Source organism: Thunnus albacares, chromosome 2 (genome assembly GCF_914725855.1).
Source record: "Thunnus albacares chromosome 2, fThuAlb1.1, whole genome shotgun sequence".
Taxonomy (NCBI): Eukaryota; Metazoa; Chordata; class Actinopteri; order Scombriformes; family Scombridae; genus Thunnus; species Thunnus albacares.
Window position 1 is genome coordinate 13815277 of NC_058107.1, and position 27719 is coordinate 13842995.

Sequence of the window (27719 nt, forward strand, 5' to 3'; positions counted from 1 at the left end):
CTTAGCAAAAGAGTCGGACTCATAAGACACACTTAAATCTGTGTATTTCCGTGTACTTTCTGTAGCTGAAACAATTACCAAGCATAATTTCACATTAAAATATACTTATTATAATAATTAGCATTTTCACCCTTATTCAGTTTTACAGGGAAATTCCTTATAAAGCGTCCAAGTTACATTTAATTTGAACAGGGATGTGTTGTAAAAAGCCAGATGCTCTGAAAAGAAACAGAGACAGGCTGATTTCTCCTGGGGGGTGAAAGATAGAGAAAGGAAACATGTTCTATCCACCAACAAATCTTGTTTTTAAAAAATCCCTCAGTTAAGCAATGTGTCTGTAGTGGTATCATATATATAATGGTACATACTTTACATTCCCCTATGACGTCACACTTCCTGGAAATTTGTAGAGGCGAAGGGAGACAGCGACGACTATATTTTACGCTTTGGCTCAGAGGCAAACAAGAGTTTTGTGCAGATATTGTAGGTGGGATCAGAGTGTGAAAATCACGTTGCTCTCTCCCTGCCAGTCTGTGCAGCCCTGACAGGCTTTGACAAAGGGAGCTGCAAGCTAACAGACTTGACAACAAGTGCCTGCGACAACCATACAAATTAAGGATGACTTATGATGAAGTATTGTGGTCTGAGAGGCAAGACAGAAAGTACCAGGACTTAATTTGTGTCAGACTAGCAATGATGGTAATGAATTCCTGCGGTTGGACTCTGTGCCAAGGTCTTGAAATTCACGCAGTGAAGATCCTGCATGTAGATTCCAAATACACCAGCGCTATCATTTATTGTTGAACCACTTCTTAAATGTATTGCTCTTGTTCCTTTATGTGAATCAATTCATTGATCTTATGTCCTTGTCAATTTTGTAAATACATGCTGTTTTTTGGTCGTAGCTCAGACCACAATTTTCAAGTTCATTTTATGCTATGAGGTTCTCAGGCAATGGAGGCTGATCATTTTATCCATACAATAAATGACCTTTTATTGAGAATGTCAATAGGAGGATCTGGTTACCTATGTTGAGGGAGAGGGAGGAACTTAATTGCTCCCAGTGAGTGCAGTCTGAGGACTTGATTAGACCTTGAACCACTTCTCATGTTTTTCATTTGTGTGGTGACGACCTTCCTCCCGACTGAAATCAGCCCGGGCTCATTCCATGTCCACTGCTCTCTGGAGATTCATGCCCCAGTGACTCCAACTGACTGCTGACTTCATTCTGGTAACTCTGGAAAAAAACAAAACTGTTAGCTCTTTAAAAAGCATTGAGTTCATTATATTCATTCTGAAAAAAAAATAGTATTAGTTTGTCGATGAACAGCAGTAAATTCTCTAAAATGCAAACAAAATTAATTTATGTAAAATCCTTCTCTAATTTGGTAGAAACCAAACAACTTCACTTTTTTATCACAGTGATCTCAGTTTGGAATTAAAGTCTTTATATTCAATAAAATAATCAGTTCAACCAAAGGCCAAATGTCTACAACATTTAAAAGCACTGAACTTCAAATCTTGACAATTTGTGATTCTTCGCTTTTAACTGAAAACACAATTGAATTTGCATATCTACCAGAAGATATGTTATAACAAGAGGGTGAACATGTTGATGGCAGGCAGAGCTGTCTTCTTTTAAAGCTGGTTTTGCTATTTTTATTAGATCAAGGAAATGCAGCTACAAAAAAGAAAGAAAAAAAAAAGGAAATCACAATTATAGCGCTCAACTGACCCACCTGCCATTAGCAAGATGAATTAGCTGGGTCCATGCTAGTGACAACAGCTACAGAGGGAAAATGATCCTGGTGCCTCATAGACCTGGGCTCCCAGACACCACCAGGAAGCAGACAGGGGCCGCTCGGACCCCAGAGACCTCGAGAGAGAGGGAGAGAGAGAGAGAGAGAAATAAACAAGATAAACACATTTACTAAGGCTGCGATTGTGTGGAAGAGTGATAGGGTTTACTTCTCGTGCAATAAAATTAATTATGCAGCACAGTGGTGCAGATTGTAGCACAGACAACATAGTGTATAGTAGCCACACACTGGTTACACTGGCTCTTTCCAAAAGCACATTGAGGCTTAATACAAAGAAATGTGAAAAGTCTAAAAGGGGTTTTGATGAATGCAAATGCACACAGGTGTTTGAATGACGCTGCCTACTTTACCAGTAAACTTACAATTATTCTTTTCCTGGTTTATCATGACAAACCAATTCCAGTAAGTTGAAGGGCTGCGGTATTAATAGGTGCTGCTGTTCACAACATACAGTTGCAGTCTCTAGCTACAAATGAAGCATATTCTTAGCTTGATTGGTTACCATTGACCATCACCATCTAATGTTGGTAAATTGTAGGGACCAATGCACAGAGATGAGCTGACTGAATACAAAATAATAATATAATTCATTAGAAGATATTTTTAAATAGAAGCTATTTATTGCTCTATAGGATCATATGTATTGTTCCAAACATGTGGTGTATCATAAATAGATTTTCCACACTCTTTAATAATCTGGCCACCATACTACCTTAATTTACAAAACACACCCTCTTTTGTTTTTTGGGTGTTGTAATGTTTAAAGCTGCATTAACTGTTATTTTTTGGCAACATGGGGGCAGCGAAAATAAGCTTGAACACAACACTGACATATTATCTCCTTATAAAGTTGTTACGAATGTGTTAGCAAACAATTTCCTATTTACACGTCCAGCAGATACAGATTAGCATTAGCATTTATTTGAAATTGTGAATAGAAATTGAATTGTTTCTGGCCACCTGATGAATTTAAGTCCAATATTCATCTACTATTAGATCTGTTTTGCTCTCCACCAAAACCTGATTGAAATATCTAGCTCTTTTGCTACTAAATGCTGTAATACGCTTTGTCTGTGTGCTGTTTGGTATTGGGCAGGTAGCATTCAGTGGGTATTAGCTTTTTTGCTGGAGCGGAAAACAAGTCTGATGAGGGTGGCCAGACTGAACCAGTATAGTTGCAGGTAGGGTTTGTCACTAAACACTGCTCATTTCACATGCAAATAGTCAAGTTATCACTTGCAGGAATTTGTTTTTGGCACATCATGGAAACAACAGTACACAGTGCCAGCAGCATTACATATTACACAATATATAATAATCACAATACACAAGGATGAACAGGGATTTGATATAAAGATGCAGAATTCAGAGTCCTTATTGCAACTCGAAGATGATCCATTGTTAATAAAAAAAATATTGATTATAGGTGCTTTAAGGTTAGGATAATGGTAATCTCAGATAAGCCTCTGTCTTGTTGAAATCACAAGATTGTTGAAAGAAGGCAGAGACACACATTTACAAAGGTAATGGAATCAAGAAAATCTTGAGAAATGATGGAAAAGTGAAACATACCTTTATCCTGTAATTACATATGTGGCCACAGTGGCTGCTGTGCAGCACAAATTATACTGTATGTGCTTGCTTCAAATGTGCATAAAACTAAAATTTTTAAATTGCATTGAGAACAATACAGCAATATAATTAGGGTGCAATCATGCACTTTGTAAACACATAGCAAAGGTGTAGTCAAAAGGTGACTTTAAAGACCAGTGTTCATCTCAGAAAGCTTAACAACAGTCTCAGTTATAAGTGCAATTTCATATCTAAATTTAATTTACCTGCCTGTAGTTTTAACATGAGGGCCAGATGTGCACTAGGTACTATGATGCAGGATATTACCCAAGTGCTGTTTTTTGCACATCACTGGACTAAAGTGACAATAAGCCAAAAGTCATGACCAGAGATCTGTGGGAAAAAGTCCACATAGAGTGCAAGCTCACTTTAACACATTTCCTCTTCATGATACTATTCTCACATGGTCAATATCTGTATGCTTGTTAGGTTTGATGGCCAGCAGTGGTAGAATGACTGATGGCATGTAAAATATGACATCATGCCAGTGGGCAGCTTTTTTGAGCTCTGCACCAGTGAGGTCACTGGTCTCCTTAATGACATCCTCAGGGTTCTTCTCTACAGTGCAGGGTCTCCCCCTCCACCCAGTACAAGGCCCTAAACACTTAGCTAGCCTCTCATTTGCTCATTGCTCATTGTTTTTCATCAATAGTTGAGGATAGATGCAGATAATCACAAAGAATTTATAGTGTTTCAATATGCTTTGTTTACACAATGACCTCTCTACTCCAAACAGTAGACATATTGTGATCAAAAGCATATATGTAATTTATGAAAATGATCAGGATGTAACATTAACTGATTCATATAAAACAACAAAATACATTCCTTATAAATTAACAATAATTTACTACAATTTCTTTTTAGATTCCACAGTTCACCACCACATACCACATTAGGTGAATTTCAAAAATGACACATGCTTTTACAATTTTAACTATGTGATGACATGCATCCTGGTGGCTTGTTTAAGATGAAATGTCTCATACATGTCCCTGTGAGAGAAAACCGTGTGATGATGTTTGCTGAAGCTAAAGCTCTGGTTGCTGGACAAATATGTCCTCAGTATACCCGCCTCACATCTGTATTTGTTCTGCTCTGAATCATAGGTGGCCCAAAGCTGTCTTGATAAATAGCTACTCCAGGCAAGTATGGTGTATGCTCTCTGACACTATAGGTCACATAACCTTGTTGTCGGGACTAAGACTAATGCAATGTGAAGTGTCAAGTTATTATACTGAAACTAGACTGTGGAGCGGAACCTGAGCCACTGTGGTGATAGCAAGTAGGTGAAACAAGGCAAGGTGAATGTAAAAAGGTCATAAAAGGGGGAGATACTGAGCAAATGAGAGGGTATGGAAGGGAAAATATTCGATACTAAGTGGGTCTTGTTGGAGGTGAAAAGAGGCACCGAGGTTCTTGGTAGTCGACGTAAATCATAATTGGCTGCTCTGAGCTGGAGCGATGCAGAACACAATGCTGACTTGGTAGTCGCACATGATGCCAGGAAGGGAACGTGTTTGTTTATTTCAGGAGAACTAAATAATGCAGTAATAATCCACCTCACCATGTCTCCCGAGCAAATGCCTCAGCACCTGTCAAGAATTTGCAGTATGTTGTCTATTGAGAGAGTTGCAAGAAGAAAACATGTTATTATTACAAAGCCAAGTAAACTAAAGTAATTGTCTGCAGATGGCAAAAACAAGCCACAGCTGTTAATACAGTGTGAAACATAAGATATGAAATATAAATGTTGCAGCGAGGGACTGAGAACAAACTGCATCAGACCAAAAGCTAATGACTTCCCATTACACAATGTAGCCTATAGCCACACTGCACTAGATAGTGCATAGAGGAAGGAAAATGTGTTGCAAAAATTAGTTGTTATTTCAAGTAATTACCAGAATCAAAGCAGCTGGGTGGTGAACCTCAGATTTGGATCGATTTCAATAAAAATGAACATTTCACCGATTTATTATGAAGGGCAGTGTTGTGCAGTAGTATTTCATTTTCATCACGTACTTTTGGACAATGTTGTGTGCTCTAAATAATTATAATGAACGTGATGAAAGGATCTCAGTGAAGAAGTGAAGTTCTCATGATTAAAGCAGTAGTTTAACATTTTGTGAAATACGCTTATATGCTTTCTTGTGATGAGTAGATTGATACCACTCTTATATCACCTCTAAATACGAAGCTACAGCAGCAGCTGGTTAGCTTAGCTTAGCGCAAAGACTGGAAACAGGGGAAACAGCTAGCCTAGCTCATCTGCTTTTACACATAGAACACAGTGGGAATACACAGAAGCATCCAAATATACTGTAAGTAATGATTGGTACTTTTGCAGCTGGGAAGAAGCACTAAGCGTTACTGTAGGAACAAGTCCATGGTGTGTTCATTTCAGAGTCTACTGTAGTTGCACCCAGAACAAATGACTGCTCCATCCTCTCTGTAGACTCTCGGAAGTGTAAACCTATTGCTGAAACAACTCCTGTGCTGCAGCAGCAAACTGTGATGTGGGTGAACAACAAAGTTCACCCAGATTATAAACCTCAAATATAACTCTGACTGTAGAGTTCCTTCAGCAGCTCAAAACTATTCTATTTGCAGAAGCTGTTGATAATCTTTCTCAGCGTGTTGTCATCCTCTTTTGAATCATCCCACTTCCACCATGTTAATATGTAGCATTAACAGGCCATTTTATGTTTTTTGGGGAAAGAAGTCATGAACATATTGTCACTTTATGCCTGTTTTAAAGCTTGTAAATGAATTTAGTCTGTTGTCTGGTGTACTTATTCAGTGACCCACTTGCCTAATCTTGATTAACAATTTGGCTCAGCTGCTCTGTCTTTTTTCCAGAAATTGACAACAGCATCATTTGTTTTCCAGTCACAAGCCTTAGATAGAAAAATAAGAAAGTGTTTTGTGTAACTGGCACTTTTAAGTCTTGACATGTTTTCAGGGTGCAATGAGCCATGTTGGCATTGTGTTAATGTATTATATCCCTGCCTCTAAATCACAGAAATGACCCTTATTCATTTATTTAAAAACTTTAAGGATCAAGTAGGAATTTTAATCCAAAGCAGATGCTGCACCTCTATAGATCAAATTTAAGAGCTGTCAGCACAGTCAGTTTTATATTACGGCACTTGAACCTTTTGTGGCTTTATATGAACCTGAGCTTCATAACCTCCATAATGTTACATCTATCAGCCTCAGCCACCTCCACCTGCTTTGAATGTTATACAGTCAATGTTGAGATACACGGCTGACTGATGACATCCTCATGAAGCCAAATTGAAAGGTTCAAACCTTAAATAACTGCAGCCATTGATTTAATAAAGTTACATGATACAATTATTGAATTTTTATTGTGCGATGTGTGTGTGAAAGAGAGAAAGAAATGGACAGAGACAGACAGAAAGATACTGTTCTTGTTTTTTTTTCTGCTGTTTTCTATTTTCTGTGACTTGGTGTCAGGATATTTGAGCAGCACAAAGGCAGCCCTTGCTTGCTGACACGCGTCTGCTAAGAGGTAAGGCAAACATCTGTCTCCTGTCACAAGCCTTCACATGCCTGCTTTTGCCCAACAAGGTATGATAAGCCACCATCAGTTCAGAGACGATGCTACATGTGATCCTGAAGCAATATTCGAGCACCTAAAATGGGTGAATGGGTTGAAATGAAATTGAAAATGAACTTCTAAAGATGTAAGGAGAGGTAGGATCAAATGTTAATTAACTCCACTGTTTTAAGCTCAAAGGCCACTCAGGACTCATCTCTTAATAGAAGTCAGCGCTGCTGTGGGGATCAGTGCAGGCGGTCTCTGGTCCATTATACTCCTTCTCTGTAAATCACACTACTGTACACTACTCTCAGGCTCATGTATCCAGCTTGATGAGCATCTAATGAAGCAAGAATTCAAACAGTGGAGTATTCCAGAAAGAAAGATTAGCAAGTTAACCAAATCTGTTAAATTGAAATTAAGGGAAATCCAGCATTTTCTGTTCCAAAACAGTTAAACTGGGTAATGTAAAGTATAAAATGTAAAGCCTCAGCAAAGCATGTTAGCTAACTTATTTGCTTTTCCTTTTTTATACAGTGCCATATTTGTGTGTTTTAATACAATTAGATTTAAAATTAAAATGAAGATAATAATATCTAAATATGTTCATGGCTACATCACACTATGACTATTATTGTCAACATTTATTCTTATTTCAGATGCCATATTGCATGAGTTGAGTGTGATTAAAGAAATACATGTAGTATTGTTGTGTCACTGGCAGCTGACTTCATTCTTAAAGCACTATTACGTCCATGTAGGTTTTCAAATACATGAAAACTCTTGCTTGAATATCTTGCCTATAATTGTCAAACACACAAAGGATTCATGCTATTAAACCCAATACTTTAAGTGCATGAACACACTGAGCTAACAATGCATTACCTAATGTCTGTATGAGTTTTGTTCCATTATGTCCACCCTGCTGAGCCACAATATACATTCACTTTGGTTTTCTGATACCATTTACAGCAGGTTTCCTGTGGTGGAGAACACTGCATCTGTCTATTGAAATCTTTGCCCTCTTCATGGGGAATTGGTGTGTTTTGGGCTTCACATCTCTGATACAGTGTGTGTTTTAAAATCAAATACATAAGTGATCCTGATGGTTGAAGTACCTGATCACGTTAGCTGTTAGTTTGTGAAATGATGTAAACAACTGTTTAGTGTTAACTGAAATAAGCTCTCACAATAGCCCCATTTATTTCTGTCCTGTGAACTATAATCTATTGGGTTATGATGTTTTATATTCTTTTTGTGACTCCACTCAGATTAACCTATTTTTTCCTTACAGAAAACACTAATTATTCCATCAAATCCAAAGTGAATGTTACTGCACACATTGTTGATGTTTTAGGTGGGTTTTGTGTGTATATCACACTGCATATAGAGTCACATTTATAAATGAAAAATACATGTATGGCATCTTATGAATTTCTGTTTGAACCTCCTACCTATTAAATTTAGCAATAACGTTGATTCAATTACAGCTTTTTATATTTTAATATAAACAATCTCTCTATTGAAACACAGTATAACATGGGTCTGTGAACAATGCACTATAAGCAATAAATCAAACTGAAAAAATTACATTCTATATTTAATCTAATATGAACTCTACCTTAATAATATAAATGATATCTTTCTCTGATTTAATTGGCACTTGCTTGGTGCATATTGCTAATGTAATTCTGGATTTCCATATTTAATGATGCATGCTTTTCATGGTGAATTTTACTTAGAAAATGTCGTATTTAATGAACCTTAGAAAAGTCTCTAATAGGCATAATCTCAGAAAATGTTCCTTCTTTATTTAAAAGGTTCTGAGGCCAATTTTGCTGAGTGCAGTACTTAAAATCCAATAGTTGAAGTCTTGAGGAAGCAAATGTATCTATTTGTAAAGGTAGAATGAGCAAATAGATTATAATCCAAATGGCAGAGTACAGCAGAACTGGACCTCAGACTCCAAATGCTTTTATAATTCCTGTGAGAGGAAATATGTATGCATATGCACACTCCATTATTATTAGAAAAGAATAGTCTTAAACAGTATTGCAATGGAGCATACTAGCATGTGTGCATGAACTTAATGGTAATTAAAACATTAGAGGAATGCTGCACAATCTCCCCAAAGCAGGATTCAATCATTATTAATAATAATTAAAATAAATAATGATATGTAAAGTAGTTTGGACATCTGTGGCATGGGTTTCAGGTATAAAGATATGATTTTCACAGAAAGGTGTTCAATGAATTTCTGCACTGGTTGAGTGGACAAACATGCTCTCTCGGGAAACCGTCTGTGCATTGCGCTTGAATTAAACTCATGCTATGCTGTTACATCTCACTTGTCTTTTTCCTGTCTATCTACACTTGTGTGTTGAAATCAAAACAAATTATACACAAAGGCTCAAAAATTCAAATTAGCTGAACACCATGAATGGTGATATCCTTGATTTGCTGCAGTGTACAAATACGGTATGTTTCAGCAATATTTATACTGTCAAAAATCCAGGAGGGTCCATGACTGCGAGACATAAACACTGGACACAAGCACAGGAGAGGGAGACAGGAATGAAGAACTCTGCTGAGAAAATGAGAATAAATGGATGTCAATTTCCATGTGGAATTGGTAACCAATGATCCATTAAGGCAGCCTTTCCACAACAGACAGACAAAATAGCCTGAATTAGAAGTGCCTGACATTTCAGTTAATTGCACTAACAATGTCAGCTCCACAGTAGCTGCAAACCAGGTTAAGTCCTCACCTTCTTAAATCCATATGAAACAACAACCACGTACAGAGCTTATACTGTATGTGCAAGGATAACGGCAAATGATGAATGAATTACTTGAAATATTGTATTGACATGAATTATGTTTTGATAAAATTCTGTAAATAAGGAAAATACACAAGAGGTGTTGTTAAATTATTGACTGGTGCTAGCTTAAATGAGTTCATAGTTAATATTATTGGACAGGTGCAGCACTCCTTCCATTAAAATGTATCCTTTACTGGCAGTTTATGAAGAGGAAAAGTGCCTCTCATACTGACTTAACAAACATGAAAGAAAACACAACTTGCTGTCATGAAAGCAAAAGGTTTATTCATGTTTGAAATTACACAACTACCACAAGGAAGACTTTTCAGTCCAGGGTGTAGTCTGGTTAGAAAGTAACACTAAACATCTTTAATACATTAGAATCACTGCCACAAATCATTTGTCATGACTTTTCAGTTTCAGAATCACATACAATAGAAAAAAGAGAAAAGAAGGTTTGAACCCTGTTGAACAGAGCTGGAAATATACAGTTCTGAATACTGAAACCTCTATGCATTACAGTTTTTATAGTGATTTTTTTTCTTTCTTTTTTTGCATGATTTAGTAACAAGATGAGCAACATTCAAAATGTTTTTTTTTCTTCAGTATTTACAACAGTTTTACTGTTTGGTGTTAATTTATCAACAATGTTCATCGCACCACCTTCATAAAAGCCACAGACCAACAACTTCTTCACCCCCCCTCCCCATCTACTTTTCATGGTATTAATATTGTTATCATTTTCATTTTTTTATTTTTGTCGTTTTAAGCTGCAATACAGCAACCGCATTTTATTAAAAGATTAAAATATACATTAGATTACATAGAGAATGAGGAAGTTTACAGTGTTACAAGATGTAATCAAAATAACTACATAAAAAACATTAAATAAAGGCAACAAAAGAAAAACTATGGTGGTGATATTGTTTAGAGGTAGTAAGTGAGCACTCTAAGCTACAGAAATGTTGGAAATTGTTTGTTTCTATGAATTTTAATGAGGTAATAAAGCTGTGTATTGATTGGTGGGATGTATAATTACTCTTAAGCTATATTATGTACAATTTTTCGTATGTAACAGGGCCTGATCCTGTGTGGCATGAGGGAATGTAATGTATCTACTGTGGGGGGGTTTGTTGATTTCCATAAGCAGTACAAAAAAAAAAGAAAAATGTTTACATATGTACATACTAAACATCAAATTATAAAATATGGAATGGTGTCATGTTATAGTCAAGCAATCAATTACACTTCTTTATGTTCCAGACTTTGAATAGTCATTTGCTTGTACTAATGTATACGGCTGTAAGGCAAAATAAATCTCGAAAGTAACTACAAAGCTGCCATTGAGCTGTCAACAGTAGCATTGATGAGTTGCTGAACAAGATTGCAAGCACATTACAGTCAAATAAACAGCTGCTTTAATCTATGTATTGTAAGAACTGAAAGAGAAAGCAATTATCAAAATGGAAAACGGTAATTAAATCAAGAATCAGATAAATGGCCATTTAAAATGTCATAAAATGTCATGTAAAATACACACAAGTGTCATCCAGTATTTTGGGTTCAGAGGAGATAATTATCCTGAAAGTTTACTGAGTAACATCCGAGGGCTGTTTTATATTTTTACATGTGTGTGCTTACCCCTACAACAAACAAATAAGAGCATGGTGATTTATGTAGACAGAAAGAAAACACTGAACAATCAAGAAACACTGGGTGTTCATGACGGAGAATGTCATTTGCGTGTGCGGCATGGTCGTGGGACATTTTAAGGTACAGGAAAATGGATCTGTTGTGAAAAGGTTTTGTATATCCTCTGCTGTTGGTCAGCCAGTTAAAGAGTCCATGCCCAGCTTGAGGCTAAGATGCGTTATTAGCGGATCAATTCGAGGTATCGGAGTGCACACTTCCAGGTCCTTCTGTCGGAGATATTACAGAAGACGGAGTCGTTGCATCTTGCCATCCCCCATTAGCCTAAGACATAAACAGGAAAAGGTTGAGATTACAATCACATTCTCTGCAATATGTACAATTTAATACCCAAAATGTAACCAAACACTCAAAAAATGGAGAGACTTTGAGATTCTGGTTGCACTTATGTGTCAGCTGATATTTAAATGTTTTGGACGCAGTGATGCCGTGTGATTAGTCCAGACTCTTAGCACTCTTTGCAATTCAGTAACATCAGCAAAGAGACTCTTGGAAACAAATTTGTCTCCTGTCCCGACCAATGGGAGCAGTCCCTGAAATCAGTGTCTAAGCAGATTTCAGCAGCGGCCGACAGCTTGTCGCTACATATTCTCCTGTCAGTCAGGAAGAGGGAGGGCTCGGGCTGGGTGAGGTGGGGAGAGCTGAGTGAAAGTGACAGGGCAGGGCCTCTCCAAGAGAGCCAGTCTTAGCCAGCCTGACTTTGCTTTGCTCCAGGCATGACCTAGCCTTTACAGGATCCTTCTACGTCACCGCCAACAAAGCTAAAGGTTAGTCTATGCTAATATATCTATAAGGCTCTTTCTGGGTTGTTGCTACAAAATAGGAGCTTTGCAATAACTGGACTTATTCGAGAATATTATATTAGTGTAACTAATTTCATTTTGATTCTCTTTTTGTCACATGTGAAGGTTGGTTCAGTACCGTCAGCTGCTGTTTTAGCAGGGATTGTACAGAGCTCTGGTGAGCCACTAGGCACAGGTCTACACTGCACATGGAAGTGAGAAACCTTGTGAGAAAGTGAAAAACACTTGATCCTGCTGGGAGTTGACATATCTAAAGAGCTTATAGCAATAAGGCTTCAGCAAAGCCAAAATGACACCAAAAGCACTGAATGCTGGCACCATCCTCCACCATTTGTTTATATAAAATGTGTTAACTGTTTTTCACAGAATATATATATTTTCATTTTCCAGTAAGATTGCTGCAAAATTCATAAATTTAATGCTTAAGCTTTAAATAATATCAGACTGTGAATATGCGTGCATTTTACCCAACAGGCATAACAATATAAAGTGAGCAAATACTGAGCTTCTGATATAGTGAGCAGAGAGAGAGAGAGCTGTCTGATGCTATTTCTCTCTCTCTTCATCCTCTCTCATCAACGAAATTAATCTTTACTCTGATAGCTTCAGATTATGCGCTGCTTTACAAAAAGGCGCCATATCAAACCTCATCAAGGAAGATGGAATTCATGTCTGGAAAGAGCTGCAGGCGATCACATGTTCATATTTTATCATGAAGATAAGGCTATGGAAAATTCTGTGAAGCATTTCAAAATAGCTAAACGCAACAGATACCGTGCAGAGAAAGCCTTTTTTCATCTCGTTTTGGCTTGAGTCAAACAAAGTATTAAAAGACGTCTATTAAAGTAAAGCTGGAGGTTCCTTACCCCTGCCCCGCAATATGCTTTATTAAATGTTACTTTTACTCGTGTCAGGTGGCAAAGTGACAAGATGTTTACAGCAGCTAATATTTTACGAGCCAAGCTTCTTTAGGAAGCCAAAACACGTGCAAAGATGGGTCTACCTGTATGTGTGCAATGCAATATAATGTACTACACAGTCATTAAATATGATTAAAAACGGTGTAGCGAATTCAGAACAGCATGAACTCATGTCACACACTCTTACCAATGTATATGTGAAACCAATAAAACCTCTACTTACATTTAAGCCATGTGGACTATACATTGTGTTTCCCCCAAGAGCATCATTGTATCCTGCCGTCTGACTGATAACATGGCGCAGGGTATCCACCTGAAGGGGACAGACAAGGTGGACAGGCTGGTCAAGTCGGTGTCTCGCAGCAGGCCAACACTAACTGTAAACATGCTCAGTGAAGCAACAGATACTGACTAGTGTGAAATCACAAAGGGACTCCTGAGACACCAAATGTACTAACCAGATTTGCAACACAGCTAATAGATTTTCTAATGAAAAAAAAAAAAAAAAAAAAAAAAAAAGGCATACTAAAGTTACTAGCATGCTCAAATCCATGGCATCTGCTATAGTGGCTATGGATTACTAAATAAAAAACAAAAGCATAAGTGACAAAAACATAACACATACACTATGGCTGTTTTAAATTAGTTTTTATTTTTTACCTTAATCATGAATAAGCATAGATTGTTTTCATAAGTGCATGGTTGCGATTGTGTGTCGGTTGCGTAGCTGCGTTAAAACTTACAAAATGGAAGACATCAACAACAAACGATAACAAGATGAGACAGGAAGATAGCAATATAGAATACAGAAAAAAGGGGAAAACACAGTACCAAAAACCCAATACCAACCCAAGAGCTCAAGTCAAAGCCAAATGCATTCACAAAATGTTATTTAAGATGTTTGGAATAGTAATCAGGAAATTGCTTTGCGGCATGATACAGCAGTGGGGTGGGATTATATTTTGGCTGCCAAAATATTCCATCCAAAGCGAAATAGTCAGTAAACACTTTGTTCACATCAGTCGGAGGTATCGGAGGCCTCACGGTGGTAATTTGAACTGCCCTCGCATGAGCAGCATGGTTTTTCTTATTTTCTATTTTTGGTTTAATGTGCTTCAGACTGCACTGTGGATGGCTCAGTACACAGGCAAGACAAGGACAGCTCTCTGCACTGGTAGTCAGGAACTGTCCCTGATTGTTGATCCTACCTGTGACTGTACATTGGCTCCGACTTGTGCCCCTTGGTAAGAATCCCCATTCAGACTCTGCATGCTCAAGAACATGTCCCCAGAGTTTGGGAGGTTAAAAGAACCTGAAGAACCTGGAAAGGGAAGATGTAAGTAGCTGAATACATGAGAGGGCTATAAAGGGAAAGCACACACACGCACACGCACAAATAACGCAGACACACACACCACGCATGTGTCTGCATACACAGACCCAACTCAAGCAGACACATAGAAATACACTGAAGAAAAGACTCCCATAAAGCAAGCAACTACAAGGGTTAGGGAGGAAAGGAGGGAGAGCAAAGAAACAAACAGAAGAGGACGATATGCAGAAGGACTGTAGAGGATATACAGATCTTTTTACAGATGCGGTGGGGACACAAATGAAATGAAAATCACATGACACAAGGGACCGGTTCTATATGTGGTTGGTCGCTTAAGCTCCCAATTGTTCCACATCACCTACTTCCAATCTAACGTTGGCGGGAGGTATCACATGGTAAATGACAAGGACAATAAGAAGCTTATGAAAAGACCAGTACCAGTAAACATGTTGGTTAAAAGAGTGTTTTTGCTCTCTGCAGAATCCAGCTGAAACTCTTCATCTTTCATCTGGAATCCTGGGTGCAAGAAAAAGGGACCACTTCATAAGCTTACCACATCCCGACGCAGGTCATCCTAGTCCATTACATTACTCATTATACCGGACTAAATATGCCCTTTTAGGCTTTGTGTTTTTATATGACTTATTTAATATGAATTGCATATAATGTCATTTTGATATAATAATATCATTGTATGTAAAATGCTCCCAGCAATTATGTTTACCCATATTTAGCAAAAAAGCACTACCATTCACTGGAACTACATACCATTACATTACAAATGACAGGAAGTTGACAGAAAGTCAAGGGAAAACAAATCCCATGGCATCATTCTGAATTCTCGCTTTTTTTTATTTTGCCAAAAATACATGTGTTCTTGGTTCACAAGTCAGGAACGCTCTCTTTATGCATGAGTTTGCTTGGCATCAACTGTCTTATAGACAGGAGACACTGTGATCCCCAAGCTGGGAGCAGAGCCTGTCACTCTTGCCTGTGTGAATGGTGCATGAGAGAGTGAGGCAGGTAGGCAGCAGGTTAAGGGCTGAGGTAGAGGGCAGATCTTTTTTTTTTATTTGTCTTTTGTCTATATGCAGGAGTGCCTACCGGAGTTAGGTGTGGTAGGGGAGTTGGCCTGGCTGTTCTGCACTGCAGCGGCTGCAGCGTGTGCTGCATTTACAGCAGTCTTGGCAGCATACAGGTTGGCTTCTTCCTGAAACTTGCCGATATTTTTCTTGTACCGGATCCTTTTGTTGCCAAACCAGTTGGATACCTGTGTGGGAGAGCAGAGGGAGGAGGAGCAGAGGAGTCAGACGTCAAGCAGCCACAGCACCGTGCACTGAGCAGTGTGATTGTTTCAAGATGTCATGTTTGGGTCCATCAAGTACCCAATTCCCAGCCCCTGCAGTAATGTCCACCGGGTACACAAGCTAATTAAGCCATAATCAGGAGCCACTTGTGTCTTCTCATGGATGGGAGCATGACATGCTCTCAGTTCTGTCTCCTGACAAAACTAAAACACAAGGGGCTCCTACTGCATAGACACTAAAGTTATTGTATTATATGTATGTATATATATATATATATATTTTTTTTTTTTTTCATATCAAGGCCTGTTATTAAAGATATAAATCTTAATGTTTCCCCACTTGTGAAATATATATTTTATCATATTTACTCTCTACAGGTAGGTTAATATTTTACTAAAATACTTACATATTAAAGCATGCATACCACCTCATAATATAATAAACTGTTTCCTTTCATTAATGGCTGGCATGAGCACCATTCTTACTGGAAGTGCTTTAATTTTGATAATAAAAACTTTAATACAGCCATGAGACATTTGTTTATATGTCTTGGAGTGTGTGCGTGTGTGTGGATATGTGTGTGTAATGGGGAGGTGGGGTGGGTCGTGTGCTCAGTGATTCAGAAAGCAACTTTTGTTTATAATTATCAAAAACAAGAGTTAGAGGCTAAAGACCTGTAGACATGAGAAGCAGTAAACACAGATTATTGGGGCAGTCAGAGTTAATTGGTGTGTTAAAAAAAAGAAATTTTTACCAAAGAGAAATGGAACTCTAAAGGCAGGAGGCAAAATTATTATATGAAACTGGGTATATTCAGATTTGGAGCAGTTGGGCACGCTAATTTTGTTGAATTGAAATGATGACATCTAACATTAGTCAGAGACTGAAAAGTTGTATGAACCTTATGTGTGAATGCTGGCTCTGCAATAACAGTGGAATAATAATGAGATGATGCTTGCTTTTAATGGTCCTATAAATTAGAGTGTCTTGTCGCGGTACTGCTGCCCCCCTCTCAGGCTCTGCAGCCCACGGCTGGACCAGCCAAAGAGCAGCTGCCCCTAATGACGCTTTATTTAATTTCCACCCATGTGCTTAAATTTTAATATCCCCAGCAGCCCGCCAATGTTGTGGTGTAAAAACTGACTGGATTTGCAGGACATCAGATCATTTCTATCCTGCACGTCTCTGTGCTCTAAATCTTTAATATCTAGGCAATTAAAATTAATGACCATTCAGGCGAGGCCCACTGTTGGCAGGGTTTCCTTGACATCAATTGTTTGATGGGTTTACCTAGAGGTTAAACTAACAAGCAAGGTTTAATTGGAAGCAATGAAAGCCCTGGCCATCATCCTTTTTACTTAACCTGCTTATAGTGGATTGTAGGGCCAAAGACGATGCAATATTCTCGCTCTTTAAGACAGCTTACAAAGTGCCCACAAATGCCTGGAAATCATAGAAAATGTTTTCCCAACCTCATCAGTCTGTTTAATTTAACAATATACAAACAAATGTGTTAAACACAAGTAAATGTATTGAAATGTAAATTGTGAAGACATATTTATCATTAAGTGCGACTGTTAGCAGTAACAGACTTTACACTAGTTTACTTTTTGCCACATATTATTACTTTAACCAATGTGGCAGCGATGCAATCAAATCCTACAGATTTATAGTAAAATGTGAGTGATTATTTCAAGCAGTAACAGATGAAAGATAAACTTTTTGTTCATTCTGCTCTTATCCTTTGGGATAAAGTGTGTTATGACTTGATCCTACCACTGTATGGTGTTACAAGACTAAACAGACTCAGCAGTGTTGGCATTAAATCCTCTAGATGTTATACCACCCTTCTCCGTTCTACACACACATTTCTCTCCTGCCCACTGAACTCTGGCTTTAGTGATTCTCGGGTTCAGCTAAATATTGAACAAATGCAAGGCACTGTAAGGTGTGGAGCACAACCCAATCTACAGAACTAATTCCCTTTTATCTTGTGGCAGGCCATGCATTCAATTGACTCCTATGTGTGGTGAGAACCAGGTTGTGAGACTGAATTACCTGACATCAGCAGCCTCAAAGGCAGCGATTGTATAATGACCATGCAGACTCCTTGCAAGAACACGATACCGTTGCCTTCGTTGCTCCCCACCGGAGAGGCCGTGGAGCCGTAGTTAATAATTCAAACTATTTCACCCTATTTCAGGTCAATACTCCTCGCTAGTCAATGAAAGGTAATCTGTCTATGATCTCAATATATGAGCTTATAAAGCCCTGAGCCTTAAATACAAATACAAAAGCCGGTCTCGCTAGCTGTGATACCATCAATTATACAGGCTGCGTTAATAATGAATGATACCTCAAGTCTTAGTTTCTCTAAATTTACTATGATCTGAAATATTGAAAAGTGTCACTCAGAGGAATAAATCCTATCAATGTAGGTAATCTAAATTAATATCTGCATTGGGATCTGCTTTAAATGTTGAACACAGCGTCCCAATCACACAGATTATATCAGATATGTCTTCTGAAACATCCATAAACCCTAACACAAACCAAAGCCATCCAATCCCATGCTTTCATTCAGCACGGCACATGCAAGGTGACTGCGGAAATAAGACGCATCCTGCATTTAGAGAGCCACCTCTAAGTAATGTCAGCAGCTCATTTCATTCAATTTTTAGCAATAAGCAAGCAGGATTCAGTATTAGTCAAATCAGACAAATCAGATAATAATGTATACATTCAAAAATTCTGTTTGTTTGTTCATCACTGAAGCTTTTTCTTGAGGCCATTTGAAAAAATAACACTGCATCTGAACTGCAGGAATCTGGACTTGCACTCAGGGAAGTCGACAGTGCATCACTTGCATTTTAAATGATCCCTGTTAGAATGATGCAGGGTGTTTCGTCAGCGATGATGTATTGAGCAGAGCTGCGGACTGATATTGGCATACCATTCACGACGGATGGTTTTTACTTAATGAACTGCTTGTGTAATCAACAAAGCCCGCAAAAGAGTTTGGGGTGTTTGAAAAATGACTTAGCTGAGCCCTCGGAGTGGCCACAGCGAGTGGTTTGTGACTCTGAAAGGCTGGAGCACGGTGAGGGATAACACACTTACGGCGCACTCAGCATCATGTCGAGCCTCAGAGTTTGTTACTCACTTAAAATAAGCCAAAGCACCAAGAATAAGTCAATAAGAATGTCTGCCGTGGCCTCCGCTCGTCGAGGAATACACCACTAATGGGGCCTAAGATGAGTTCAAGTGAATTTTTAAAAGCCCTCTAATTTCTGCATAGACTGATTTGTTCTCATGGGAACTCGTACAGTGGCCTGTTTAGCGAGGCACTCAGAAATCAGAGTGGAGCTCCATTTGTGAGGGTCGGTGCCCATTTCTTTAACTGCTATGAAGCACACAGTGACCGGAGGTGGGCGGGGGGGGGGGGTTAAATAAACTCAAGAGCGCAGTTTGAAGATTCAAAAGACCACACAACCTGTCGACGCTCTACAACAAACAAAAATAATGTAGTAAACAATAGCAAAAAAAGTGGAATTTCATGTGACACATTTTGTACACACAGAATATGGTGATAACATGGGTGTGGTTTCAAAATATGAATTAATCAAAAGTAGTCTGTGTACTTGTGTGACTTAAAGGTGGGATGTGAATGCTGAAAAAGTCTTATCCACTCTTTTTTTTTTTTTTTTTTTTAAATGTAAATTTAAATACTGTCATTTATGATAACATGAGCATTGAACCAGTAGTGTGAGGGAGGGAGGTTCTGTGCAGTGAAAAACTGTGAGTCTATTACATACATAAATAAACAAAGGAGGTACAAAAAAATGAAAACAGTGGATCAGGAGAAGTTATGACATACCTGTGATACTGTGATGGTGCTTCCCACCCCCTGAAGGCAAAAAAGAATGGGCTTTTACAGTATCTGACTCTTCATGACTACACTCAATATACCCCTCAACACCCCCTCCCCACACAGAACAAAACACTGCAGATTAATCGTTATTGTATAGATTAATGTTTCTCTGATATCGTGTCTCATGAGGACAACCATAGAACAATAGAGTATAAAAAAATCTAGATAGTAGTCACAATCATAGCAGGAAAGGGAGAGCACAGGATAATAATACTTTGGATGTGGGGGTTAGGTGTGAGAGATATTGCCTTCAGGTTTACCCAACAAGGAGGCTAGGCTATATATATATATATATATATAAAGTGGGAAAGTCACATCTTGTAAAATTTAAAACATAACTGTGAATTAGCAGAGTTCTGCAAGGTCACTTGAACAGCAAACATACAAAAAACAAATACCCAGCATCAACAGCTTTTCTTACAGTAATGGATGATGCCATTTTTTTTCTTCTCAGCTTATGACCTGAGCGACTGACCAGGCAACAGAGAGAGCACACATGGTGGATGGGAATGAGAGGGGGAAATGGCAGGGGACCCAGCGTTGGGCGGCTAAGGAAGGACAGCATAGTGCTTTGATTGAGGCCAAGATGATATAGGCCTCCCCTCCCTGTGGCCCTGCTCTGACTGACTGGGACCAGCCTTGACTGAAGCATCATTAGGCAGTCACAATGTCAAGGTTAGCTAAGGACATTGTGTCTTGGTGGTGTGACCTTCGGTAACTATCCCTCTAGGCTTCAGCCTTTCCCACCCTGATTACCCACCAGCTACTATTAGTTGAGCAGTACCCACCTGGGAAACTGTGATGCTGCACTTCTTGGCCAGCTCCTCTTTAGCCTCCTCGCTTGGATATGGGTTGCTGAGGTGCGAGTAGAAATATTCATTCAAAATTTCCGTCGCCTGCTTGCTGAAGTTTCTCCTTTTCCGCCTGAGTGGGGAGCAAAACGAGAGAAAGGCCGAGCAAGCCTATTAGTGGGACCAGCATTAACTCATCCATTTGGATCGCACAAATTGCACAATCAATCTCACACATAAATGGTGAAAATAATGAGGAATGGGCTCTAAGGGCCCTCAGGAGCAGAATATCGTGTCCTGCTCCAAGAGTCTCATCAACACACAGAAGACCAGACTCCAACCAATAAACTGACAAGCACACACACACAAACAAAAACACACGCACGGAAACCACAAAACACATACAATGTTTAATTTGGTCTGTTGGTCTCCAATCTCCAGTCCAAGCGTGTAATGTGTAGAGTTTAGTGCAGCGGATGGGTGGGCTTCGTGATGGAGCGCAAAGCCCAGTCGGAGTGCATCTCGGTACATTATAGAAATCATGGCATGCACAGTTGAGCATTGTTCCTGAAGTGCCACAGCCCCAGGGATCTCCAGTAGAAACAAGCAAACTCTAACTAGATCTGGGTCCCCTTCTCTCCCAAGGGCACTACTTATCATGTTGTTGAGCATTTGCTTATTTTGCCTTGTTTACTGCACTTCACACAGGCAGTGGGCAGCAAATGTGCTTCCACTTGGGTTATTTGGCCCGAACTTGTGCCGCTCTCTGCACAGCACCCACTGCACCAAACTGTTAGTGATTAGAGTAATCCACAACACCTGCTGATGACCTCTCCTCCATCTATTACACATGACTCGGTCCCCATTTCATTTGGTCTTAACTGCTCTCAGGTGTGAGGGCATGATTGTCTTGAAAATGGATAAGGCATGGAACATGGACATAATTAAGACCATGCATCTCTGTAGTGCTCATACTGTGTGCTGTGCCAGAAAAGTGAGGAACAAACTTTAGACCTGCACGCAGACTAAAAATGACCTCACCCACTGGATTTGTCTATATGGGTCATATGGAAACAGGTAAAGTTTCTAGATACCAAATACACACTCACTTACACACAGACATATGCGCACATACACACACTGACCTGGCATCAAGGAATCTGGAGCGCAGGATCATGACAGCCTCACAGGTGCTCTGTTTCAGTTGCATCTGGATGGAGCTGAACTTACGGTGGATGATTCCCACCATGCGCTCAATCTCTTTGGGAGAGATGGGCCGCGTGCGAGACTGTTCCCTCAGCAGGTTCATCACATGGGTAGTGAATTCGTTACATGCCTGCCGAGTGAAACGGACAAAAACAAAAACAGCAAAAAAAGTGAGTTTTGTAAATATCACAGCAGTGAGCTTTTCAGAACTTGCAAAAGCTCTTTGAATGTTGTTATAGATTTGCATACATTTATCATATAGGAAATTAGTTCTTTGCATGCTAGCTCTTTTGGTTAAAAGCTTTGACAGAGTGCAGTGTTTATATATTACTTTGATGACATAATAGGTGAAGTCATCTATGAATATAAATGCCAATTTGTAATTTGGCTTGGGCCTAATGCAGAGTGAATTCAAACAGCTTTTCGTTAAACCAGTAGTTCATACATGATTAATTAGAATAACTCATTTACGTAGTGCACACTTTAGCTCATTACTCTGAGTAAAATTCGTTAAGTATTTACATTTAGATAATTAAAACCTGGAAACACCCTTAAGAAAGATGCATTTACTCCAGGCGAAGTGTTGTGTGCTCCCACAAACCCACCTCCTCTCTCAGAGAGCACGGAGTAAATTAGTCTAATTTACCTCACTGGCTTGCTGAGGCATCACTGTTACACATTCTATTTTCGCCCATAACGGCTGTGTTTAATGGCAGGCTCAAAGTGCTAGGTAAAGGAGCTGATCATACTTTCATTTAACACAGATGACTAAGGCACTCCTTGGATCTCTATAATCAACTACAACACAGTGAGTAATACAGCCATTTTTTTCCAAGCTGATAACACATTCTCCCTCATCATGCATGCACTCTGCAATTTTCTTGCTACAGTAATGCAAGGATAAGCTGCTCTGGGTGCTGAAGCAATGTGAAGTATTGAGTACAAGTGAATTAGCCCATTTGAGAGCAAACTCAAATTTCAAATAAGTAGTGGTCACGTGGTTATTTTGAAAGGAGAACCAAATTTGTGTTATTCTTCTTTTCTTGGATGTAGAGCAAAAGTGCAATCCCGAAGCCGTTCTACTGGGGAGATCTTAACCTTGAGTTTGCAGGGAGACTCCTCCTTACCTGCTCGTATTTCTCCAGCTCTGTGTGGTAGATCTGTCTGATCTGGGTGAGTTTGGCTCTGTAGTCGGAATGTTCAATGGAGTTATCGGCCGCCCCGCCCGAGGCTGCGGCTGCAGCTGCGGCGGCAGCAGATCCGCCACCTTTCTCTGGTCCCGCCACGCCCTCTGCCAGCAGCATGTTGTCTAAACGCATGAGCTGGGGGTCTGGTGGGTCCTCCTCCTGGGCGCCACGGATGCTGAGACCTGCAGCAACACAGAGACAGAGACAGAGGGTCAAATAAAGCCATCCAGTGACATTTCAGGCTGGAAGAAAAAAAAAACTAATAATAATGAAAAATATAGGCAGATCAAGTAATAAACAGTAGACCCAGACTGAATTTTTAAAGACATTATGTCTGTGTAGACTGCTGTAGTGTGATGTTTCCCCTGCAGGTATGTACTGGGTGCCTCCTGTGTATGTGCTGTTTTCCTGTTGCCCATGTCTATGCCTGTTCTCTTTTATTTACACACTGCGCTGCACACTGTGTGTACGGGAAAGCTGACATGACAGCAACATCCATAAACTGACAAATGCTCAATGGTGAAGTGGCACTTCTACTCTGTGAAAGGATGCTAAACAGAAAACTATACCTCTAGTAAGTGTCTCTGTCTTTGACACAGTGGATGCCAGGAACTCCAGAAAATAACTACTGTTTTCTTCATTTCTGTTTGCTTATAAGATTTAAATCTTATATTATTCTACACCCCTGGTTTTGCAGTATCCAGCGTCTAAAGCAACACAAATGTGCTAGTGAAATAAAAAAAAAATCCACATACAGCAAAATGGATGCAGGCTAAATTTTATGCAAAGTGCTCATTCATTAATTCTGTTCATGCAATCAGACCCTGCTGTTTATTTCCTCTGGTTTTCTGTCTCGCCAGTCTGTCAGTGAGTCGTAATCACCCAGCAGATAGCATATACACCTGGATGCATTGGCAATGCAACCACGATGCCAGGCTTTAACAGAGAATAAACAAACAAAAAACCACTGCGGGTCAGAATTACAACAAAAACAAGCTCGAGCAATCCAGTCTAATAAGTGGATAAAAATGTGGCTCAATGGGCAGTAAATACTGAGTGGCTACTCGAACGTTATGATTACCAGAGTTGTTTCAATTCAATAATCCCTCCCGCAATTCAGGGATTTTCAACAGCTCATTACAGCTTCATTAAGATATGGCCAGCCTCTGGATTCTAAATAAGAAGATTAGTGGCTCTATTGTGTCAGCCAGTAGGCATGCAATCAGAGAAGCCCTTTTACCACGCTTTGACCGACTGACCCTGCACACCATCCACAGGAGTAAATACTAGAGAGAAAACACTCCTTTTTTTTTTTATATCTTTCTTATAAACACGGGCCCCAAATGAGAAGGAAAAATTAGGAAACACATCATCTTGTAGCCACTCCTCTGGTGTTTTCATCTCTGTTGGTGTTTTGTTCAGCTGCAGTGCCACTGAAAAACAAATTTGCCTCTATTTATGGATCGGCTGGCTTTGAGTCTTTTAGGTGTAATGGTGTGAGAGGAGTGGATGAATGTGGCTATTTGTGTTGGAGACATTGAGATGCTGGACAAGGCTCCATCAGGCTTGCAGAGCCAAGCCATCCATGTGGACAATATGCCACTGCTCCACTAACCCTCATCCACATCGCACTGCATCTGCACAACTCCACCCAAAGCCCTCGTTCTGGACAGGCTCGGCTGTTTCTCTTCCAGTTTGTGCAGCATGAAACAAAACGGCACACGATTCAAATGTTGACTGACCAGACGCCGGGCTACATATCTCAACATGCTCTAATGGCTGGTGGTTTGCCTGCCACTACAGTTCATATTTTCCTAATTCACTATTTACTCCCACTCTCGGATTCAACACAAGCTCAGCAGGCTGCACTTTTCTTTTGTGCTGCGGGTGGTGGTAAGTAGGTAGGCACGTTTTTCATGTCAGGTATATTAAATATAACTCTGGGACGCAGCGTACATTTCCACACCAAACTCAGTTGTCACTTTCACTCCACTCACTCTATATCCAGGGGAAATGCAGCTGAGGGAATTTACAGGGCTTTTCAGCTAAATGGGCATAAATCACTGGTTTCATTCAAACTAAATAATCACAGGCCATAAAGAGCTACTTGTCTCTTACCATATATTACCACAAAGTTCCTGTGTGCAATAATGTGGCCATTCACGGCAAAGGAAAACAGAGCGAGACATTAGAAAGTGACATGTAATCCTGTTAGTCCACTGACATGTGGAGTGGCCGTGACATTTTTATCATACGTGTCCATTTCTATTTGGGAAATCAGCGGGATAAAAATGATTACTCCGCTGCCCCGAGAAGCAGACGGCCCTGCAGGAGTCCACCAGGGTGTATTTGTGCCACAGCAGCTACGGCCAGCCATTCATAACACACACATGTTGGGAGGGATGATGCGTCCGTCTCGCGCCCGAGCACATAAATAAAGAAAATTTGAAAAAATAAGGGGAAAAAAAAGGCAGACAGAAAAAAAAAAACAACCCTATTTTAAAAACAGTGCAATGTATGTCTTTCTCGCTGTCTCTTCCCGTGCACCTTTGTTGGGGAAGCTGAAGATTGCGTATTCACTGTCTAAGCTCAGCATCATCACGCAACTTCCACAAAATGGGCTTGAGTGAGATAATATCTTTAATTTGCTGTGTGGTTGACAAATCTGTATAGTAACTTGCAAAGCCACAGTCACATCCTAGCACTGAAATGCTGCTTGCCTGCTCAAATCTTTATCCTTTTTTTGTCTGATGATATGGGTATTAAAACAAGTTTGGGCACCCGAGTTAGCTCTAATCCACCTCCACAGTCAAAGTGGGATTAATCTCAGTGCAAGGGAAAGTGCGGGAGTCGTGTCACCTTGGTAAAGCCTGCGAGCAATAGGAACTAGAGATGAAAAATCTATACATGGTCCAGTTATTTCACAGAACTCTAACGATGCTGGCTCACTTAATTACAAGAACGCATTTAATGATGTAAAAGAAAAAAAAAATCTGAAACTCTAATAATAATGTAACATGTCCTTAATCGGCCTCATTTGTCATTCAACAATACAGGTGGAGTAGCAGGGAAAAAGCACTTGCCTATATGATTGTTCCTCATTTCTCCTCTGTGGATGAGACAAAAGGAGACACTGTGATTAATCCATCCCTATCAGTCAGGGGTGGTTCTTCTTTTCATTTTTTACAGGTTTCACCGTCGGTATCTGATCCGAGGAAGTAACAAATTTGACAGATAAAGACAATGCAGCCCTTTCTCTCATATACTCTCCCTGTTCTCTGTTTATAATCATTTCCGGTGTGGGGCTGTTGTCTCGTACATCATTCCCTGCTTGAAGCCCTGACAGTGATCTGAGCACTGCCTCGGGCCGCTCTCCTTTCCTCCCACCTCTTTTCCCCCTGTGCCCTCTTTTATTCTGTGGGCTTAGCTGACCTTTGGCCCGCTGCTTGTTTACTCTCATCACTGAAGTGTGAGCAGGAGAGCCATAAAGGCAGAGCCCTGCTGGGTTAATGTGGCCTGCTGAAGAGGGAAGGGGTGGCTCAGGGTTTCTCCACCTCATTCTGCTGCACTGACTGCACTGCCAGACGCCACACAATACACTACAAGAGTTGCGCTTCTTGTAGATTTTTTTTTTTTTGTAATAGGTTTTTTTTGCAATAGCTTTTGTTTAAGATAGTGTTGTGTTAAAAAAAAATCCAGCAGAATGTGTTGCAGTAAGCTGGTCTTGCCTGTGTGTTTAACTGTGTAACGATACACACTGTGACTCGGTTACTTCCACCACTGTTTCCAAAACATCCTGTTCATTACAAGTAACTCTGACCTCCTGCAGCTCCTCTCCTAGCCAGTGCCTCCAGTGGACGGCTCCGGCCACGTATCAGCACTGTGTTCATCTAATTGCATTGATCCACAAAGGTCTCCCAAAGTTAACTAATCGAAACAGAATTTATTTTCTGTCAATATTTGCAAAGGTCATCTCTCTTAAAGCCGCGGAGTAGACAGTGTGAGCAGCGAGGCGGCTGGGAGGAGGAGGAGGAGGAGGAGGAGGAGGAGGAGGAGCAGGACCGTGGCATCTAGCCTGTTACTGAGGCTCGTCCAAGGTGAGCTTTAACTCTGGCTTGGCACTCAGGATCCAAGGCTTCTAATCCACCGTGTTATTAAAACCCGCTGCCAAAGCAACACACTAGAGACTACAGAGGGCTTAGAGTATCCATTTCACAAAGAGGCCAGTGTCACTACAGCCGCGTTCCACGTCTCCTTTGACTTCATATCATCTCCTTTGTCATGGCGCCTGGATCAGTGACTTTCAGCTCCAGAAGCGGGGAGCTGGATCAAATTACCATTGAAAATCTTTTGTTCTGACAAATGAAACATAAGGATCCTCTTTCATTGACGTTCTTAAAGGCTTTTTTAAGCTTGGCCTACATCCACATGGCACAAAGAATCTGAGAGACTGCCTGCGGGCTCTCTCTAGCATGTACAGTAATTAACATGCCATTAACACATTAATACACATTAACTATTCCCAATGTTAATGGCAGAGTAATTACCATACCTGATACCACACTGTGGGGAAGCAAAGCACATTTGCCAATTTGTGTTTCACTTTCTTTGTTGAGTGAGCTGAAACAAATAATTCAGAAGATGGCTCATTTCGCTTTCCTCCACACAGGGAAAGTCTTGTTTTTGACAGTT

At 39.9% G+C, this 27719-nt stretch overlaps 1 protein-coding gene and 1 long non-coding RNA gene across 9 annotated transcripts in view; one reads left to right on the top strand and one right to left on the bottom strand.

Moving 5' to 3' along the window:
• Positions 1 to 10107: 10107 nt before the first annotated feature.
• Positions 10108 to 27719, bottom strand: part of pbx3b (pre-B-cell leukemia homeobox 3b) — a 58624-nt gene continuing 41012 nt past the window's right edge. The window contains exons 3-11 of one of the 8 annotated variants that reach the window (XM_044366782.1): positions 22968 to 23209; positions 21780 to 21970; positions 20632 to 20767; positions 19790 to 19819; positions 15710 to 15875; positions 15044 to 15121; positions 14481 to 14593; positions 13496 to 13585; positions 10108 to 11813 (exon numbers count right to left, since the gene is read on the bottom strand). In XM_044366782.1, coding sequence (XP_044222717.1) covers positions 11721 to 11813; positions 13496 to 13585; positions 14481 to 14593; positions 15044 to 15121; positions 15710 to 15875; positions 19790 to 19819; positions 20632 to 20767; positions 21780 to 21970; positions 22968 to 23209 — 1139 coding nt within the window. In that variant the 3' untranslated portion in view covers positions 10108 to 11720. The remainder of the gene's footprint in view (positions 11814 to 13495; positions 13586 to 14480; positions 14594 to 15043; positions 15122 to 15709; positions 15876 to 19789; positions 19820 to 20631; positions 20768 to 21779; positions 21971 to 22967; positions 23210 to 27719) is intronic. The other 7 variants (XM_044366814.1, XM_044366790.1, XM_044366798.1 and 4 more) reach the window with 7 other exon arrangements.
• LOC122992856 lies at positions 21045 to 22964 on the top strand. Its single transcript, XR_006406155.1, has 3 exons — positions 21045 to 21711; positions 22605 to 22648; positions 22894 to 22964. It is a non-coding gene; the product is annotated as an uncharacterized LOC122992856 (long non-coding RNA).